This window comes from Odontesthes bonariensis, chromosome 7 (assembly GCF_027942865.1).
Source record: "Odontesthes bonariensis isolate fOdoBon6 chromosome 7, fOdoBon6.hap1, whole genome shotgun sequence".
In the NCBI taxonomy this organism is placed as follows: domain Eukaryota; kingdom Metazoa; phylum Chordata; class Actinopteri; order Atheriniformes; family Atherinopsidae; genus Odontesthes; species Odontesthes bonariensis.
Genome location: NC_134512.1, coordinates 18,907,394 through 18,928,760, shown reverse-complemented (window position 1 = coordinate 18,928,760; position 21,367 = coordinate 18,907,394). Strand labels below are relative to the sequence as shown.

At 40.7% G+C, this 21,367-nt stretch overlaps 1 protein-coding gene across 6 annotated transcripts; it reads left to right on the top strand.

Annotated features, from left to right (window-relative positions):
• The first annotated feature begins 7,937 nt into the window (after nt 1-7,937).
• Nucleotides 7,938-20,881, top strand: tpm1 (tropomyosin 1 (alpha)). 6 transcript variants are annotated; one of them, XM_075469873.1, is made up of 10 exons: nt 7,939-8,175; nt 8,567-8,692; nt 8,881-9,006; nt 12,183-12,316; nt 12,761-12,878; nt 13,372-13,442; nt 14,229-14,304; nt 14,524-14,586; nt 14,691-14,760; nt 20,042-20,881. In XM_075469873.1, the coding sequence occupies exons 1-10, from the start codon at nt 8,062-8,064 to the stop codon at nt 20,122-20,124; spliced, it is 981 nt and encodes a 326-aa protein (XP_075325988.1). In that variant the 5' UTR covers nt 7,939-8,061; the 3' UTR covers nt 20,125-20,881. The 6 variants fall into 6 exon arrangements, with proteins under 6 accessions (XP_075325987.1, XP_075325988.1, XP_075325986.1 ...); XM_075469871.1 differs by lacking the exons at nt 8,881-9,006; nt 20,042-20,881 and adding exons at nt 15,293-15,371; nt 16,386-16,590 and having other exon boundaries at nt 7,940-8,175; XM_075469874.1 differs by lacking the exon at nt 20,042-20,881 and adding an exon at nt 15,293-16,590 and having other exon boundaries at nt 7,941-8,175.
• Nucleotides 20,882-21,367: the final 486 nt, after the last annotated feature.

Sequence of the window (21,367 nt, the reverse complement as noted above, 5' to 3'; positions counted from 1 at the left end):
CTGATATCTGTCCATTCCCTTTACTGCAAATAAGCGGCAAATTTACAAATTACTTAATAGCTCGACCTGATTAAAGTGTTTTGAAGATTACCCACATACATTAAAGTTAAAAATCAAATGATTTTATATAGACATATTTTAGTTGCAGGAGTCAGTACATTTAGTACAATTTCCAAAAAAAGATGAGTAGCTGTGTAAAATGTAAGTGAAAGCAAAATGCTATGAGTTGTGAATATGTCAAACACATTTAATTCAAGATAGCACAAGAAACACTTGTTGAAACTCAAAAAGTGCATTGTTTTGTGGAAAATATGCATTTATTTTGAATTTGATGCCAACAGTATGTTTCACAAATGTTGAGACAAGGACAACATACTCCTGAAAAAATACACCACTTACCATGTTTCACAATTAACCAAGTTCATTTATAACAGTTAAGTAACCTGAGTGGATGTAAAAGAACATCTCAGATGGTCATCTGGTGAGGAATTACTTTAACGAACAAATATCTTAACTATTTAAGAATATCATTAGACGGTTTAGAAAATATGGAGAACTCTGCATACAAGGCACAAAACTGGAAAAACAATACTGATGGGCTATAATTTCAAGGCCCCAGGCTGCACTGTATAAAGTGAAAATCACTGCATGGGATAAGTAACACTTAATTAAATTACAGACAGTGAACACAAGTTGTCACTGCAGCCACAAATGCAAGTTAAAACTCTAAACATATATAACCACGATTCAAGAATGCTGCCACCTCCTCCACACATGAGTTAATTTAAGATGGACTGAGATGAAAAAGTGGAAAACTGTCCTGTGGTCTGATGAATCAAATTTGAAATTATTTTTTGAAATAATGGAGACCCCGTCCTCTGAGTGAAAGAAGATAGGAGCCAACTTGAGTGCCATCAGACCACAGCTCAAAAGCCCATATCTGATGGAAGGCTTGTTTGCGCACATGGTGTGTGGTAAAGTCACCAACGATATTGAACAATATAAGTATGCTGCCATCCAGACAATTTCTTTGTCAGGGAAGGTTTAACATGTTCAGTCTAAACAATGCCAAACTACATTCTGAATGTACTACAAAAGCATTGCTGTGTGGTATAACAGTCCAGGTGCAAAACTCCCCTGTCTGCAGTCCAGAGCCGTCAAGTTGGAGTATTATGAATGAAAAAACTATAACAACAACAAAAAAAAGACCGACTTTAGCAGCTGTAATCCCACAGTAAACCAAGCAAAAATAGAAAAACATTTTAATTTGCAATAAGAGAAGAAAAACAAGACAGTAAACTACAGCAAATGGTGTCTCATTATCCAATCGCTTACAGGAACTTAACAAAGGACGAGGTGAAACAACACATTGCTTTTAAATAAGCATTTATTTTCTAAAAACTATATTAAAAAAAAATACGTAGTGTAATAAACAAAGGCAATTAACTTTCCTGTTTTCACTTACATTTCACGAAACATCCCAACTACTGATCTGGGAATGCCGTTGCACATTTTGCTGATAACATCTCTAAGTGTCTTTGAGCATTTGGAAAAGCGCTATATAAAACTTATATATTATTATTATTATTATTTATCTTACTTTGTTTTCAATGCAAGACTTTTATTTTTAGTTGTTCTTTCTTTTTCTATTAATGTGTTTTAAGTATAGTTGAACTTAACTTTGAAAACTTAATTTACCACTGCCTTTTCCCATTCTTTTCATGGGAGTGTCTTTAGGCAGCCTTTCAACATAATTACCTTGTTATCTTGGTGTAAATTGTTATCTCAGACTTGCAAAGTCCCTGGGCAGGAACTAACCAGACCACACCAGTTGGATTTTTATTTATTCTCCCTTATATGCCCTCAGTTGTTCTATGACTGACTGTGGCACAACTGTTTTATCTAAAACCCATGCTGTGCGGTAAGTCTTTGCCTGACTAGGAAACTGTCGTGGCATTTGATCAAACATGGGGCTACAGACAGGCTTTGAATAAAGAATTCAGGTGCTGCAGAGCTGTGGGTTCTTGTGGCATTCCTCATTGCTGAGAGACCACTGTGACCCAGTCACAGTGAACATAGCCTGCTAACCTTCAAAAAGCCACTCAGAACCGCACTGGAATGTCTCATCACCATAGTTTCTGGCACACACTTCACATTATGGCTTTTCTTTAGCCAAGCTATGCTTAATTTGAAGTGTGCAATTCATAAATGCAATATGAACCCTCTGCCTTTAAATTCAAGTTGCAAATTTGACTTATTTATTATTCTTTTTATGGGAATTAATGTCCCTTAAGAAGCCCCGCATCCTTTGCTCTTCGCTATTGTTTCATTTTATTTTTATTTTTTTTCAGTTCTGACAGTCTGTAACAGAGAGAACAGTGGTTGACTTGGAAGTGCATACCAACAAGTTTTATAGCCCTAAGGAATGGAAAGAAATATCGAGTAGCCTGTGCCTTTGGACCTCACAAAAAGCCCCTGCAAGTTAGTCCTCTCCTCTGTCTACAATACTCAACCTAGCTTACAGCAGAGAGCCCATATATGGGCACATGTATGGAAAAGTTTCCCTCTCTGTGCAAACACGGAAACTTCTGGCCCTCTGACACAAAGGGCAAAAGATTGAAGGCAAATATTGGAAGAGAGTTGTCCTCAAGATGTTGGGCAGCTGTGACCAGTGATAATAATAAGACCAAGCAACTGTTAGTATTTGTGTGGGAGGGGATATCAACAAGCACAAAACACAACAAGCTTTCAAGTCAGTGATGAGTCCTGATCCCTGGAGGAGGAATTTCTGGGCTCCTTATCTGGAAGTGGGAGAAGTTCAAGTTCCCAGTAAACAATAATTTACTGCACTTCCCTCTTAATTTGCCTCTATGTGTACAAATAGTGCCAAAAGTGATACTTTCCTAAATTGAAGGCAGATTTTCAAAGCCTAATGTCACACAGATTGATTTTTTTTCTTCTTCTTCCAATATTCATGCCATGACATGTCTGGCCTTTTGAGAATTTAATTTTACACTAGGATTGGAGCTTGGCATCCCACATGAGTGTGAAATGAATCGTGACAGTTCCCCCCGAAATGCCAACCTCCCCCCACTTTAGTCTGAGCTGGGTGAGCAGCATCAGATATGGCTGGCAATCTTGCCTCTCTGTGCTTCCCATCTGAGGGGGAACACAAACAAACTATCTGGGAGGAGCTCTGCAGAGGCCACAAATATTCCTCCATCATGATTGCTACCCACATTTGTGTTTGCGGCGCTGCCAGCTTTGACTTTTGGTGTTTTTGCTAAATCGCTCAGCTTGAGTTGTCTCAGTGTGACACTTCTGCAAGCTATCCTCTGTTGGAAAATTTGTTCTAAATCTCACATTCAGCCATCTGTTCATAACTTTAAAACACAATAAGAATCAACTTTAGGGGTTGTCACTCTTTTTCAAAGAACATGCCCCTTACACTGTCCCCCAGTCAGCAAAAAGAAAAATATTTTTCCAAAACTAAGAATGTTTGCATCCTATCCCTGGCCTCTCAGATATATATTACAGGTCTTTGCAGTCTGACTGATGAGAGATCCTTTCATTTAACAGCAGCTACTTGTACCGCAGAGTAATCTTGGCACTAGAAGAAGGCTTCCCATCATCAACAGAGCACCTGCAGCTACAATAGTTGACCTTCATTCCTGAGGAATTTGACAAATTAGGAGTGGTGAAAATTAGGAATTTTTATCAGATTTTTGATCAGCTCAATTTCCATAAGCCAAACAGAGTTCAATGGAATAACAATCAACTGAGGGAAAGTTCAATGTGATTCACACCCATAATGACATATTTATTACTACACAGAGGGGTGGAAGTCAAAATGTCACAACCTTATTGCAACTATCCATCAAGTAAAATACTGTGTCTCTGTGCCCTGGTTGTGGTTAGACGTCCACTTATGCTCACTAATACACCAGTCTGACAACTACCAGCAGATATCAGTGGAATAAATACTGTGAATAAACTCATCGGCTGTGGGTCATAGGCTGGACTTGGATTACAGCTTGGGTTGCACTGTTCCAGTAGCCCCTCTCTGTTTTTGCTATGCTAAATTACCATGCCCCTGCATGGAGCTATCTAATCACAGGAGTACCATCCCAAAGAGCCAAGACGTTTTCTCTATATATATATCTGGACGATGTCTGCAGAAATCTTCAGATGGTATTCGACGAGGAGCCTGCCAGCCCTTTGCTTCTCAGAGTCTCACTCAGTGGTTGTGCACCCAGCATCGGGGTGAGAGCTGCCCTTAAAATACTCTCTCTTCTCTGTGTCTATTGCATTCACTCAAGAGAAATAGATATTCTTGTCTAAATGACACAGGATTGGTAAAGGGCCAAAAGTTCAGAATATTTTCCTCGAAGAACTTGGCATTTAGCATCAGACAGGAATTGTGATTGAGGTAGACAAATAACCACTCTAATGAAGCAACATTTAAGCCATGAGTAACTCTAATGTCTCCCCCAAAGGCCCTCTTATGCAAACATGACTTCATGGAACAACAGCCAAGTAAAGCTCAGAGCAGTGACTAAGGAAAACTGGATACAACATATTCATAATGGATTGTTAGATAGTCCTAACAGTTGAACTAATACAGTATTACAGTATTACAATTAGCATCAAAGCACTTTGAAGGGCTGCTCTGTGTCATTTTGGTGGTGAAAGCGGACAACCTCTGCTACTGCTAGATCCCCACTGAGTTACACAGTCACCAGTGTGAGTTTGAAAGTAAAAAGGTACTTCATTTCTGCCAGCCTTTTGAGCTTTTTATTTTTGCTCACTGTATATATCACTGTATGTCACTATGAATACTTTGTGCCCTCTGAGTTGTCACCTGCTTGAAGGGGATTCTGTATATCGTCACTTTTAACAGCCTTGTTTATAATCATGTATGCCATAAAAATCTCAAAATGTTAAAAGGTGAATATAATGACAGCATAGTGAATGTGACTATGGATTCTGCTCGTCGCTGCACCTGTTGCACTCAGCTGTCGGCTCATGTAGGGAACTGAATTATGATACAGAGAGATGTACAGAATTCCAACCTGTCAGAGCATCTCAGATCTGTCCACAAAAACAGGCAACAGATGCCTGATGGCACGTTGTTTTTACCGGGAATAAAATCGAATTCAGTGAAGTCAGAATACATTTTGTTTCTGCCTTTAAGGATGAAAATTAGCACTAGAGCATAGCTCTTAAATAACTGAATTGATCTGAATGATACTTTATCAGTTCCACATGGAAAAAGCTGCAGTATATTTTATTGATCAAGGGGAGCTGGAGTCTGTCTCAGCTGCCATTGGGTTAGAGGCAGGGTACAGCCTGGAAAGGTCGCCAGTCACCACTGGCCAACCCCACCCCTTCACCAGACTGAGTCTTCAGAGGAAAATTATATCTTATTCTTATCAGTTTGGGTCATGTTCCAACAAGTCTGGTCCTATTTTATTTGCATGATAGTTATTATGTCCCATCCCAGATCAAATTCTGCAAAATGTTCATGGTTGAACATTCGCTTAAATTTATCTTACATACTTTTATTTGCTGTTCTAGTTGGAGGCTTTGGAGCGCTTGACGAGCTGATTTTGATTTCCCACAAAATTACATGTCTAAGATATTTTATTTCAACTTCAGCCATGAAAAAGAAACTCTGTATGGACTATATGGTAGCTCTCCAAAAACGCTCAAAGCCTTCCATTTTTGTTTTGCTTCTCGTAACATGCATATCAAAGCGAAATGAAAGAAAACCTGACTATATAATTGAGCTCTCTCTCAGTGTTGAAATACCTGTCATTTTCCAATGGAATGTAAGCTGGAACACAGTGAATTTTCAATATTCTTTGGACTTCAGTCAAAACAAGCATAATGGACCTTGGGCTATTCCACCGATGTGCAAAGGGAAAATATAATGGGGCTTATTTTCATTCCCAGGCCTCTACAAGAAATCCAGCGTGCTATTTAGATGGAAAAGCTGTTTAAGATGATTACAATCAAAGTGCAAATCAACAAGAACCCACAATTTACTGTCAGTGGTAAAAATGTTAATTCCTTCTTTCATATATTCATATTCTATACCTGCTTTATCTTGTTCAGGGTAACGGGTAGGCTGGAGCCTGTCCCAGCTGTCATGGGGTGACAGGTGGGCTACACCCTGGACAGGTTGACTGTCCATCTGTCCATCACTGGGCTTCATTTAGATATTATGAAGAAAAATTACTTTAAAACCATCAACCATCAACTTTTACTCAAAATATGAAGGTCCTATCTAAATAGACATTCAAGAATCAAATAGAGCAGCACACCTTGTCATTAAACACACACTGGAAGCACATACTTTAATGGTTATGGATATTTTAGAAAGAACATCAAATAAAGTAAAAGGTTCAGGTTTGTAAAACAACTTTTTGAGCTTCATTAATGTATTGAGGTTAAATTGTTTCAAATGCGAGCTGGGACACAAAAAGATCTGTATGCGAGCTGTCCTTTTAAAGAAACATTTATAACCTTAAACTGATTGTGATGCTGAATGAGGAAAAAGTAGGCAAGCCTGTGAACGTTGTCTTTCATTATCAATCATAATTACTCACAGAGAAGTCTATTATAACATACCTTAGGTTGGCCCTAGATTATTGAAATTATTTGTTCTATTACTGTCTGTCAGGTAAATCCTAAAGTAAGACTGATGACTGAACTAGCAGGAGGAAAGTAAAATAATCTGATGATAAATTTGAGCACACCGTCTCTCTCATTGCTTTTTGGTTCCTCGTCATACTGTCTGAAGAATGACCAGCCTATTTGACCCTCTAAGTATCTGAGTCTGCAAGGCGTAGCAACAATAATCTGTAAAACTGACCTGACCAGAGCAAGACAAGAATTATTTTAAGAGACATATCTAATGCCATTAGACCTTGGTTTCTTGGCACAGTGTGTGGGATCTATATTACAGACCAAGGCAGGTGCAAGAAAGAGAAGGCAATCCTAAAAATATCCTCAAGAATCTTTGTGTAGACACTTGAAGACACTTGGGGTGTCCTCAGTCACCGTGGTTGCTTTAACTTTTCATTAGGTTAAATCAGAGGGATTATTGTATTAAATAACTGACTTCCATGCATTCCATCCATACATTTCAGAAATTGAATATAACAGAATGCACACAAACTTTTGACTATTCAGATTTAATAAAGATAAACTAAAACATTCTCCTTTGGTAGTACATTTCTCAAATGACAAGCCAATCAGAGACTAAGTTGCTCTGTCAGGATGCTGTGCTGCCACCGAGGCATTAGCAGCTCGTGACTGGGATATCCGCAATATTATCAGGTAAACACTTTGCTGTGTCGAGTCCCCCGCTTGGGAACGACGCCTCAAGGACTTACTTGGTTAACATGCAACACTCTCGCCTTGACCTGATACCCACGAAGCATGCACTCTCCCACTCACACAAACACATTCAGAGAAATAAAGACTGCCAATTGGTAAAAGCTTTGTCAAATTGTTATTTCTGCTGTCCTGCTTCCAGTCTGTCACTGTGAAATCACATGGGAAGATACATGAAAAGTAAAACTGGAGAGTGAACAAACTCAAACTGCACCCAATAAATAGACAAGCTTCTCAAGGTTCGTTATAAAATGTGTTCACTCGGGAAGAAATGGTCTTCATTTGCGTCTTCTCTGTAGAATGCATTAAATGGTCTGTCTGTTAAATAGACATCATGAATCCTTTCCGTGGGAGCCTTCTTACTCGTCACTCCCCATATAAAGGCGTATCAAAAGTCAAATGTTTGGGAACCACGAATGGCAGAGCTGTTCCTTAAAAAACACCCAACACCCCACACACACGCACGCGCGCGCCTCCTCCTAAAAGTATTGGATGTCCAAAGGAATCCAGTCACCCCCCTTGAAAGTACATATTTGACAGGGCAGAATCAGGCAGAGCTTGCACTCCAGCTCAGTCTTCAGTTAGGGACAGACGCCCCAGCCCCTCTCCCACTCTCCTTTTGGACGTTTAGTCGGCTCTGCCGCACAGCAATAAGCAGCCATGGATGCCATCAAGAAGAAGATGCAGATGCTCAAGCTCGACAAGGAAAATGCCTTGGACAGAGCTGAGCAGGCTGAGTCAGACAAGAAAGCAGCTGAGGACAGAAGCAAACAGGTCGGATGATTTTTTTTTCTTTTTTTTTCTTTGATGGAGCAGATCCGTTAGAAAAAGGCAGAGGAGTACCAGAAGCAGTAAAAAGCACGAAATTGAAATGGATCGCCTCCCATATACGGATTTATTATTTTCATGGATGATCCCAATTAAGGATTCAATTAAAGAATTAACTCATAACTTGTATTATTCCATTTCAAGTATTGTTTTTGGAGGATAATAGAAATCCCCCTTTCAGCTGTTTTAGGGATTTGTGATGTAAAAGTAGTCTAGAAAATTCATGTCGGTAATTAAACGTGAATGTAATAGAAATATTGTTTAATATTGCAGTACAAATGCACGTGTATTTCATATTCTGTTTAACTTTTTAACGTTTTTTTGCATGCATGTGTAGTTAGATGACGAGATAAGAGAGTTGGAAAAGAAATTGCGTGTTACAGAAGACGAAAGAGATAAAGTATTTGAGGAGTTCCAAACTGCTGAGGAAAAACTGTTGACTGCTGAGGAAACCGCCACCAAGGTATCTGAACCTGAAGTGCATGATCTTCCTTAACCTCTCTCTCTTTCTGTTTTCCCCCTGTCCTGTCCTGTCCTGTCCTGTCCTCTCCGGTCTCCTGTCCCTTCATCTTCTCGCTCTTGCGCCTCTGCGCGCTCACGCCACTCCGACTGCGCCCATCACCTCTGAAACTGTCCTGCACTGAAAATCAGCTTGAGGACGATTTGGTAGCTCTTCAGAAGAAGCTCAAGGGAACTGAGGATGAGCTGGACAAGTACTCCGAGGCTCTTAAAGATGCCCAGGAGAAACTTGAGCTGGCTGAGAAGAAAGCCACCGATGTAAGTAAGGAAGGGATTCACAGTGGCACCATTCTTCCACCACGCTGCCTCACACCTTCACTCTTTCATATGTGAGAGAAACGACAGTTCAACACCACAGGGAAACAGACTGTCCTTACAGTAATTCAGGATCCCCTAGTCTGCTCACTCTGAAAACATTTTCTCTTTTTTAGCAGATGCCTACGCTTGGCGTAGAAAAATGCTGTAAAAGAAAAAAGGACTATCTAGGGTTTGTTTTGTGTTTGTTGAACTATCATTTCACGTTTTATCAAGACTCACATACACACTTACACTTACAAGTACTTACAAGTACTTACAAGTCAGCCCAAAGAATGTTAAATTTGCCAGTTACTAGCAAAAACACAGTTGCCTATTGGTTTTAAATCAAACAACATCCATTGAAGCCTGTTTCCAGCCTCATAAACACATTTCTTTCGCTACATATTCATCATTCCAGGTTTGTGGATCTTTTTCAGAGGGATGAGTATAGCCTGTAGTGTAATGTGCAGACTTTCCAAAAGCTGAGAGAGCCTGCGCCTGGATAAATATAGCCCACTGCTTTATATGGTCAAGATAGAGCTCACAGCGTGCTGCGCTCTTGGCTTACCACAGAAAAAAGCAGTTTCCCATCAAAACGCCCCGGGCCGCATACTACAATTAAGAAGGAAAAAAAAGGAAAAGTAAAGTAAAGAAAGACACAACAGAACAGAACAGAACAGAAAAAAGGGAAAGAAAAATGAAAAAAAAAACTATACTGATTTAGAATATTTTCGAAAATGATCAATACCCCCATTGACATCTTTGCTGCATTGGTGTTTCTTTGGTGCACACATTTGATAAACATCTTTCAGAGAAACTATGTAAAGAATTTTAATTTTGGCCTTTAAAGGGCGCAACCTGGTGGAGGGAAAGAAATAGCTTTGGGTCCTTTGACATATGTGCTTAAGACGAAAGTCCCGTTAATGACAGAACTGGGGTGTTGGCCAAGTTCAAGTGCAGCAGATAGAGATGTTTACTCTGTTTACTTATAACAAGTAAATCGGGCTACAGAGAAAAACCCGTTGCAATAATCCTTTAATTGGATTCCAAAGACCCAGTTAGGCCAAAGTCTGTCTGAGTCTTGTGAGTTTTAGCGTCTTGTGCTTGAGGTTGGATTTTATTCCTAATAGTACTTCAAACATTGCCACAGGGTAGGCCTATTTGAGGACATCGAATGAACTCAGCTACAATTTAGCGTTTTATGACTATGTTTTTTTTTCTTCTACATTTCATATTTTTGGTCGTTCCGTGATATTTGCAAACGCAGCCTGTAATTACTGGATTCAGCACAGACTCCTCGAATAGTCTTGAGCCTCAACATATTTGCTGCCACGTATGCGCTGCTCGCAGTTGACCCGCAGAGGGCGCTGTAGCCCCGTTAGTTTCCCGACAGGCATGATCACGGCAGAGGCTGCCAGATTGGGAGTCCTCATATCATTAAATTGGCACTCTGTATCAACTAAATGTTGTTGTATTCTATTTTTCATGGGCAGCAAATATGCTTTGCTGCCCATGAAAAATTGTATCGGGCTTTACACAGCCACGCAAATTACCCCTTTTTTAAACCTAGAAATCAGCGTACTTCCTGGATAAAATCAGACATTGCACGCTACGTCTCCAGAAAGCCTGCGTACCGTCAGATTTGACTTCACGCAGCTTTCAACACCCGTCGAGGACGTGATCTCGTTTCTTGCCAGTTTCTCAGAAAGTAGCTGCCGCTCAGAGCATAGTCTCTTTTTTGGGGGAAAAAAAATAATAATAATAATAATAGCGCCGTAAACAATGGCCGGAGTTACATCGCTGGATGCAGTCAAACGAAAGATCAAATCCTTGCAAGAGCAGGCTGACGGTGCTGAAGAAAGAGCCGAGAGATTACAGATGGAGCTGCTTGCGCAGCGGAAAACAAGGGACCAAGTGAGCATGTTTCCAGCCACACAAAAACATAAAAACGCACGTTACACCCCAGCAGCCTTTCTTGTGTAAGTGTATGTTTAATTTGAAGCGGCGGAGCCACAGTTTGAATGGTTCACTCAGAGAAATAGCGGGATTTCTGTTGATGCACATCAGAGCAGGAAGCTGAGCCTCGCTTGGCACAAAGCTGTGCCGCTTCACGTCTTCTTTGAGGGGATTGATAGCCTGCGACTCCTGCCTAAGCGTGTATAATTGGCAACGTTAGCACTTGCGTTAGCAGTTGAGTAACGTGGTACTTTGTAACGTTGCGCTGCCTCATCTCCACACTGCGGTCCTCTTGCATCTCTCCCAGTCAACCTGCTCTTCGGTCGGTTGATTTCAGCCAATGCAACACGAGTCTAAAAATGTTTAATGTGTTCATTTTTGATATGCCAGGAAGTAAAATCATATATGTGGCAACACTGAAGGTGGCAGCTTAATGCTCTTTGACTTGCCCATATAAGGACAGTAGGTTTGCACAGTGCAGCATAGCGGCGGTTACTTAGACGGGAAATAGGTGTTTCTGCTCAGGCTTAGCAGTCAGAGTTCACCCTGACAGTTAAAGACAGGCTGCTAAGTTGAGGTGCCCTTTGGCTCAGTGTAATCTTTAACACGAGCTGTGGGAACAAGAGTCTGAAAGTGACCTTCAGGTCAGTCTCATACCTGCTGAGCGCTCATCAGAAAGCAGAAGTAGCACCAAGTCTGAGCAAACACTGAGACAGCCTGCTCTCATTTCAGCTTACATTCATTTCCTCCATAGGGTTTTACACTCGCATGCCTCAGACACTTGTTATCTTACCGGGGAGCTGCACCACTGTGTCAGGCCCTTTGACTTGAGCCGTGGTAATACGCTCTCAGGGGAGCCAGTAATGAGGCACGGTATTGTCTGTGTGGGATTCAGTCATGATGCATAGTCAGTGAGAAGCACGGGGGAACCTGCTGGGAGCCCTTTTCCCAACAGGTGGCACAAAGAAACACTTAGGAACACCCATGATAACGCTCTCCCACCGGGCTTTTGGAGTAGTGTTTATGTGTACCAAGAAGGCCCTCACTCCAATATATAAATGAATGAATTCAACATCTGCCTTCTTTGGGCTGACTTATGTTTGTAGATGTGTGATTTCTGGGTGCTGTGTTAAAGATGTTGACCCCTGAAGTCTCCTGATGTGCTGCTCTTCTGTCGCTAGGCTGAGGCAGAGGTCGCTTCTCTTAACAGACGTATCCAGCTGGTTGAGGAGGAGTTGGATCGTGCTCAGGAGCGTCTGGCCACTGCCCTGACCAAGCTGGAGGAGGCTGAGAAGGCCGCTGATGAGAGCGAGAGGTGGGTCTTTGGTTCTTAGCTGCACAGGATCTGAACTCTGGTTTCTACCAGTTCACTCCTTCTCCTATTTCTGAGAGTGGCATGTGATATATATGTATATATGTATATATACATATATATATATATGTATATATACATATATATATATATGTATATATACATATATATATATATACATATATATATATATATATATATATATATATATATATATATATATATATATATATATATATATATACATATTTATAAATATAGTCTGTGTTTCCTTTCCTTTGTATGGGATTCTAGCTTACAGTATGTTATATATCAAAACAATTAGTCATTCACCTTTAGACATAAATTAAAGATTTATTAGCCGGTGCTACAGCTGGCCAGACACATGCATCCTTCTGGGTTTCAACTCCTGAGTCTTACCAATGGTGCGACTGTTTCTTCACACAGAGGCATGAAGGTCATTGAGAACAGGGCCATGAAGGACGAGGAGAAGATGGAGCTGCAGGAGATCCAGCTTAAAGAGGCCAAACACATCGCTGAGGAGGCTGATCGCAAATATGAGGAGGCGAGTCTCCCCCCCCCCCACAGGAAGAACACAAAACTAATATTCTTATTAACAGCAGTCTGTTCTCCTGTGACTCTGTAACACCCACAGATGTCATTATTTCTTCGATGATATTATAGTCTGCTAATTATTTCTACTTGTTGATGTTCCCATAAGTGATTAGAAAGTTTTGTGAGTTTTTTTTTTTTTTAAACATAAATGTCAGATTATTGCAACACATCGAAGTTTTCAGTCCAAAATCTTTGCTCACATGTAGCTGCGAGCAGATATGGACATTTATGGAGTACTTTATCATAAATGGAGACTGGTGTGTTTAATCTTTATGAGTGACAATAGTTCGTGCGGTTGTATTTTATGTCTTCATACTGTTGGATAGGCTTTACAATGGTTGACTAATATAGTACTCTGATAAATAATGAAACCCTCTTGCCTAATCCTAACTGACAGTCTGTAGGAGATTGTGGCGTAACACTTTGTTGTGCTGCACTTAAAGGTGGCCCGTAAACTGGTCATCATTGAGGGTGACCTGGAGCGTACAGAGGAGCGCGCTGAGCTATCAGAAGGGTAAGAAGTTTCACCTTTACGCACAATTAATCTGCACTTACACTTGCACGGACGCTGGAATGTAAACAGTTTTTTTGGAAGCTTTGAGCACTAATACACAGAGTTTGGAACTTTGTTTCCATTTGGACAGTGTGCACTGTGTTCTTACTGTCTGTGCTGATTATTTGCATGCTCGCCATGGTTTGAATGGTTTTGGCTTGCACATGTGCGCCACACCCACTAACAGACGTGCTCGGAGAGTGGAGGAGGAGCTAAGGGTTTTGGAGCAAAGCCTGAAATCACTAAACTCCTTAACAACACAGGTACTACAAACCAAAACTAACACACACTTTTTATTCTCGAGTGGCTCTCCTCACTGTCACCCCCCTTCCCCCCGCTGCCTCTGCTTTGCCTGCTGTGCTTGTTCTTTTCCGACTTTTATTTTGGGTATACATGATTATTTCATGCCTAACATAGCAAGGAGCTGTGCAAGAATAACACCTGACTTTAAAAGTAGCATGATATGTGAATGCTCAAACACCATCACTAAATTTTTAAAATTTCATTGTTAAAAAAAAACACTAAAAAACTCACATTCCTGCTTTGTTATGGTACTTGTAAGGGGCTTGGGAATCCTTGTTTAATCCCTGTAGTACTTACTTGTTTCCTCTCTCCGTCTTTCCCACTTCCCATCGTCCTGTTTTGTGTCTGCCTCTGCTTCTGTCTATCCTTGCCCCCCCCCATCCCCAATTTTCTCCACCCCTCTTTGCTTCTTTGGCAACCTTATCCCCTTGTCTAAAACAACAGCAAATGCTCTGAGCTTGAGGAAGAGTTGAAAACTGTGACAAACAACCTCAAGTCACTGGAGGCCCAGGCTGAGAAGGTAAGTGTGACCTTCTGGGCCAGTGCATGCTGTTAAATCCCCTCCCAAGCTTACCAGTAGACTTGATGGACAAGAAACACAGAAGCTTTTGGGGGGGAAGGGTGGCGTCAAATCTCTTCACTTCAGTTATACTCTTCTCTGGGAATGTTGTAAAACATGTCTCCCAACACTTTTGTGTTCAACACATATTTTATACTCTTTACTGTTTTTGTCCCACAGTACTCACTGAAGGAAGACAAGTATGAGGAGGAGATCAAGGTCCTCACCGACAAGCTGAAGGAGGTAGAGTTTCATACTGCATAGTTTGAGTTATAGGATGATTGACAAAAGTCACTGTTGCTGGATCCCAGTTCGAGTGTTGTACTAGATCTGTCTCTGTAACGCAGGCTGAGACTCGTGCTGAGTTCGCTGAGAGATCAGTAGCCAAGCTTGAGAAGACCATTGATGACTTGGAGGGTAAGTTTCGTTTTGTATTTCTGTCTGAATATGTTAGTGGGTGTATTTGGGTAAGTGTATATTATCTTATTTCGAGCCAAAGCGCCTATCTGCTTTCCTCTTGAACAACACTGTGCTGCTTTCTTAACTCCATTAGTAACTTCCTTTCAGACTGCACCATACTTCTGTTGAATCTAGTTTGAGTTCTGAGGTTGCGAGGAATGGTTGTGATGTTTCCAGAAAGCAGGCTTACGTGTTGAACAGTCATAGCGAGACTTAAGAATTGAGAGCCATATGGCCCCGAAAAGCAGTCTTATTACTCGCTCATTCTGAGGAATTCCCCCTGAAACTGTCGCACTTCCATTCAATCATTTTTACTCCTAGCGTAACACTGTATCCCTCTCTTGTTTTCAACTTGCCTGTTTTCTTTTCCTGTCTTGACAATGGTTTGGATGCTTCACCTTTCACCTCCGTGTCATGTGCTCCTCCACCTTTGCTCTCTTCCACTGCACCCCTCCCCTCTCCTCTCCCTTCACACCTTGTCCGCCAATAGATGAGTTGTATGCCCAGAAACTGAAGTACAAGGCCATCAGCGAGGAGCTGGACCACGCCCTGAACGACATGACTTCCATGTAATTTTCATCTTGCTGCACCTGCTTGTTTTGCCATCACCTTCCTCTCCCCTGCACCTCTGTTCCTCGTGACTCCACCTGCCTCACTTCCCTTGTCTCCATTGTGTATTCTTGTAACCAACTAAGCTGTAAGATCCACCTGTTTATGTATGAAATTTTATGTCCTAAAACAGACATCGTAGCATTCCATGTCTGTGTAATTGAAGTCTCCCCCCCCAATTATTTCATAAATCTTCATTCGTGTGACTGTGCAGACACGGAGCACTACTTATATCAGTTATGGCATGAGAATACTGTAAAACAGGATGGAAGTAATCTTGTGCATGAAAATAAAGATGCATGGGTTTCACTTTTTAATGTGAAACGCATGCAATGCATGAACTTTTATAAAGAACTTTTATAAAGTTCATGCATTTTCACGGATGCCCAATTTCTCAAATATTCATGGTAATTTCACATGAAATGGGACATCCTAATCTAATCATGCCAGTTGTTTATTGAAATGTCAAGGACTGTACTGAGGATCCATTTCAGTCAGTCTCATTCACTCCCTGTAACACAACGTTTTGTGTTATTTCTCTGTTACTCCTCCACTAACATGGTCTATTTCTGTCCAGAAGAGAGGCCACTTATGTCTGTGTAATCCTGCTTGATTCTGTCCTTTATACCAGCCAAAGGTTAGTTGTTGGTTTGTGGTTTAGTATCAGTGCAGTTGAGCCCACAGTTTTGCTAAATTAGGTTTTCCCGTCCATATTTGGTCATCCTGTGGGTTATTAAAAGAAGATTTCGACATCTGTCAGTCCCCCTCTAAGCTGGAAGAGTCGCCCCCAACTCCCAGTTTGTGTTTTCAAGTGTGTTCGATGTGTACAATGCGTTTTTCATCGTGCATTGAGTCCTTGAAGTGTGTTGTTGGCGTGACTCCTGTGGTTCTGGTGTGTTGTAGTGCGCATCCCTTTTTTTCGGTAGGTCCCTCACCGACCCCCTGGTTCACTGTAATTCTTCTCTTCCACACAGATAAATTGTTTACACCTCATCAAAGACGCCTCCTGCCGGCTGAGCAGCATCTGTCTGCTCTCTCCAGCCTTCTCTCCATTTTCCTTTCCCTCTCTGTCTTTGCTTTTCTCTCCTCCTCATGTTTTCATGTCAGATGCATCCCATCACTTGTACAGAATCCTAGAATCTTTCTGCGTTGTGTAAAAAATAAACCTCCTTCCTTCTATGTGAACTGTATCTCTGTACTCTGTCCCATTCTTTTTCTTTTTAATGTCTTCTTATTTGGTAGCGTCTCTCGTAAAACCAGGATGCCTTGATCTTAAGTCAGGTTCATGATTTTCTTTATCTCCTCAAACCATTTAGCTCTTTATCTTCTTTTGAAGGAGCAGTTTTATGGATTTGATTGATGTCCTGTTTCGTCTTCAGATATTGCTCTGTGAAGCCAAGGCATTAGGAATATCTCAGTAGCCGCCATAAGTGTCAAAACCTAAAGCAACTATGAGTGCTTGGCTGGAAACTGAGCCGAGCATTTGATACTGATGTATGCTAGCACTTTTCGACATTTAGTACTGTGAAAGAGGTAACTTACTGAAAGGTTGTTATAGTTGGTGAGCATTAGTGCTGGATTGTAATCAGGAAGATTGTGGTATAGAGTAATGGGTGGAATGCAGAGCAGCATGTAAGAGTTGTGAAGCTACATTGAGTGCTGAAAAAACTGGATGAAGCCGATATGGGTGATTATGACAGATGGGCTTTGTATGGTATCCTGCCTAATATTTGAATAAATACACAATGACACATTCTGAGTCTTTTTCATTCACGACATGAACCTAAATTCAGACACTGAGAGATGAAAAGTAACCAGAAATTTCCAGTGGATTATTATTGAAACTGCCAAATTGCTGTAAGACAGTTGAGAGCAGTCCTGATGTGGTATTACAACTGAACAACAGGAATGAAGCAACACTGAGATTTTCTCACAATGCAATTTTATACTATATATTTTTTTGCAGCGGTTGCTTTTATTTATTCTGGGTTGAATCAACTCGTGCTTTGTTCTCTGGTCATTCTACACACTGCTTTGGTTTATTTTACCTTAAAGGGACACTATGTAATTTCTTCCCCCATCTAGTGGTGCAATTTTATTTTGCAAAGTTGAATGAATTTGCTCTCTAGCGCCTCACGTTTTCAAATGTGCGCTGCAACTTCTTGAACTACGGCAAGCGGAATGTGTCAAGATTCAAGAAGCTATAGCTTCAGACTCAAGGTCCATACAAACAAAAAGAAATCAAGACACACAGTACAAAGGATTATATAACACACATACAACAACACTATAAATACAGATGACAGATAACATGTCAGATAACATAACATCTCCTTTGGTGTGCAAGCAATGCAATTAGTCCTATTCCGGGAGTTACCGGAAGTGACGTCGACGCAGCCTTAGCATTAGCCTGCGTTAGCAATAGGAGCATTAGCGGCGGTAAATAAACTCCCGGTAAACTTACAAACTTTCTAATGCCTCGTTTTGTGAGTTAAGAGCCTATGTGTACTACGGCAGAAGTTTGGTAACAATCAGTGCATTATTAGTGGGATAATTTACGAGATAAAATCTATTTAGCATTTTTTTTTTTTTAAACTTTATTAGTAAATCAACAAAATAACAGTTTACAAATGTGAGCATAACGCCAAAAAGAAGATATCCAGGGGGAGCATAGGAATAATAATAAAAAGAAGAAGATGATGCACTTACAAAAAGAAAGCTAATGAACACAAAGACATATGTGCCAAGGAATAAAATCTATTTAGCATTAGCGGCTGTAATAAGCCATTTGGCGGAAATGACGTCACAATGACGTCATTTCTGCTTGTAGGCCTGGTGGGGAAATCGCGATTCGAAGTGCTTTATGTCCCTCTCGGCACTTCGTCATTTTTCATAGACCGGAAGGACATGGCAGCCTCCATAGAGCTTGAAAGTCCCGCCTCCTTGACGTCATTCAACTTCCTCCCCTCGGGACCACGGAAGTGTAATAATTTGCAATTCAAGTCAATGACGGAGCCAAGACGGAATAAAACTATTTTTTGCGCTTGATGGAATTGAGTCTTGCATTTCACATATGTTGTGTAGGACATTTTTTAATATTTTTTCATACCAGTAGTGTAACAGTTTAGCGGGCATAAGTGCTTCATTGTTAAGTTATTTTTCTGAGCATTTCTCGAACTACAGCATGTAGCGTTTGGCACGGAAAATAAACGTCATCACGTTTGGGCGCGCGGAGGAGTGGAAGAATGGCGCTGTCGTTGGCCAGTTTCACTCAGTTTTTCGAGGGCGAACGAAAACTTGTGAGCCGAGGAGAGAACCACTACCAGTCGGGGCACGTGGAGAGCTTCTGCTATGCTGGTGGTGATATGTCTGGCTTCGTCTATGCCAGCCAGCGAGACCGCCGGTATACAGTTAATGTGGGATCAGTGACGTAGCATATGCGACGCAATGTAGTCTTTTTACCCTAACTTTTTTTTACAACGTTTAACCAGGCACTCCTACGACAAATCGCCAATGTTTTTGCATGAACTCATCCATATTTAACCCCAGAACATCATGCGTGTACTGTAAAAAGGCATATAATGACTGGGAACAGAAGACATCATCCTGCCCATGTTAACAGATCCAGGCATGAGGTCCCATGGGGACGACGGAAGTAGGAAGAAGAAGCAAAAAAGGGGGCGGGACTTTCAAGCTCTATAGAGCTTACCTGCTCTATGTAGATACAGACAAGTTATTCTTCACTCAGGAGGATAAGTGAGATTTTTGACAGAGATCATTTTACACCAATGAGGACTAACTTATGAATGATTATGTTGATTTGAGCTAATAAATGACTTAATTTATTACATAGTGTCCCTTTAAGCCGACTCATGTCTCCAGCAAGTGACAAAATTCTCTCAAAAATAAAATCATAGGAGCGTCATTTAGGTCATCAGTCACTGGCTACACAAGTATTTTCACGTTGTGTTTGGAAAATGAAAAGAAGAACTCCTGAGAGATGCATTCCGAAGAAGACAAGGTCTTGGAAGATATCCCACCTTCTCTTTTCCCCTTTTCCTCTGATTTCCTGTCCTTTTCTGTTCCATTCGCTTCCCGACTGCAAAGATTGTCTTCACCAGCAACTTGAGCAAAAGCGCCTTCTGTCTTACAAATTACACGTGGCCTTAAATGGGGACTAACTTGTCTGAATGTTCTGTGGTTTTGTTATTGTAAGATCAACAGTTATTCTGTTTGTCGTGCCTGCGCTGCTTGAAATCTGTCACTATTGGTTGAAGTGTATTCAAATGAAAACACACAGAATTAAGGATCATCTTCAAAAACTTAATATTCTAACCTCAGTCAAGCACTGTGACATAAACTTTGTGACATTATACAATGATTTATTCTATTGTGTCCCGTAGATTGTTGTGTTTATCTGTGCCAGCTTGAGCTTTCTTGTTGACTTGCATGGTTGCTTGCAGATCATATGGGTTTGTTTGTTTTTTGTCAGTGCTGTGTTTGTTGAGTTCAAAATTCAACAACTGACCTGAATGACGTTGCCAGCTTGATTATGAATGCAGGCTAACCAACTGGCTCATTTGTGCTTGCTTGTGTGAGATTAAAATGTCTTTGTTTGATGTTCTAACAGAGAAACTGTCACAAGCTAAAGAAGAGAACCTCGATATGCACCAGATGCTGGACCAGACTCTAATGGAACTGAATAACTTGTGAAAGCATGGTCTGACCCCCACACACACATTGTGGTTTTGGCTTTTTTTTTACTTGCACCTTGCTTACCATAAACTCCTCCTTTTGTACCTTTGCCAATGGTGGAGAACAAACAGCCAGATGCTATTGCACGGTTCTGAACTCCGCCGAGGAGCCAAGCTATGGGGGTGTAAAGCTTAGCCGTTCCCTTTTGAAGCCCAAATTAAGAGTTGCAATTCTTTTTTCTAAGCCAGTTTTTATGCCTGACTTTTGCAGTTATTGAAGTAAAAAAAAAAAGTTTGTTTGTTTGTTTGTTTTGAAATAATAGACATATTTTTTGACACGTCATCTGCTGAAATGACTCGTGCCATTAGTCACAAAGATTTCTTTCTACATCTGTATTGAAGTTCATGTGGTACGTTCAATTCCACCTTGATTGTGCACATACCAAAGGACCAGTGGAGAAATCTTGCACTTAATAAAATTCATATGCATATTCAAACTTGTTTTAAAAAGACCCACCCTCACAAGTGTAAGTATGCACAGGCTGTGCCCGACAGTGTGTATACTGGTGCTACTGTATTGTTGATTTTGTGCATTACAGTATATTAAATTTCCATTTTCTTTACAACCATGGTTCAAATTTTTGTTTCTTAGCATTTCAGTCAGCTGGTTGTGCATTGTTTTAGCTTTGTTTTAAAGTAGACGTTTCAAGTGTTCAACATATCTGAAATGTACAAATTCTGAATATGAATAAAAGCACGTTTTGAAAGTTTTCTAACTTTGTTGTGGTCCATATACAGCCTCGTTGTGACTTTTTAGTGAATTTGGTCAAAGGCCTTTATAGATTTCTTGACGATTGAATGAAGTCGGTTGCACTTAAAAGGAAAAGGAAACTTATTTTATATGCTATGTTTGCTAGAGAGGTGGAGAGCGTGGAAGAATTCTTTGAACAAGTGGAGATCTCTTCGTTTTGGAGCCTAATTGCATTACTTCTGCCTTGGTGTTTTTCGACCCTTAATTTGACTTCCAGCTAGAGAAAAACATTATCATGTGTTTCTCTGGTTCACTGCAGCTCATTCGGGACTACTGGGGAACATCTGTTCCATTACAAATCTTTATTAATCCAGCTCTAACTTGGTTTACTCAGTAGCCAACAGTGGAGCGTTGAACACTGCAAAATAAAGCTCCATTCAAAACTGCACTAAAGTACAATCTCTGGATATTTTCATGAATTTATGTATGAATAAATTTGACCCTAAAAGCA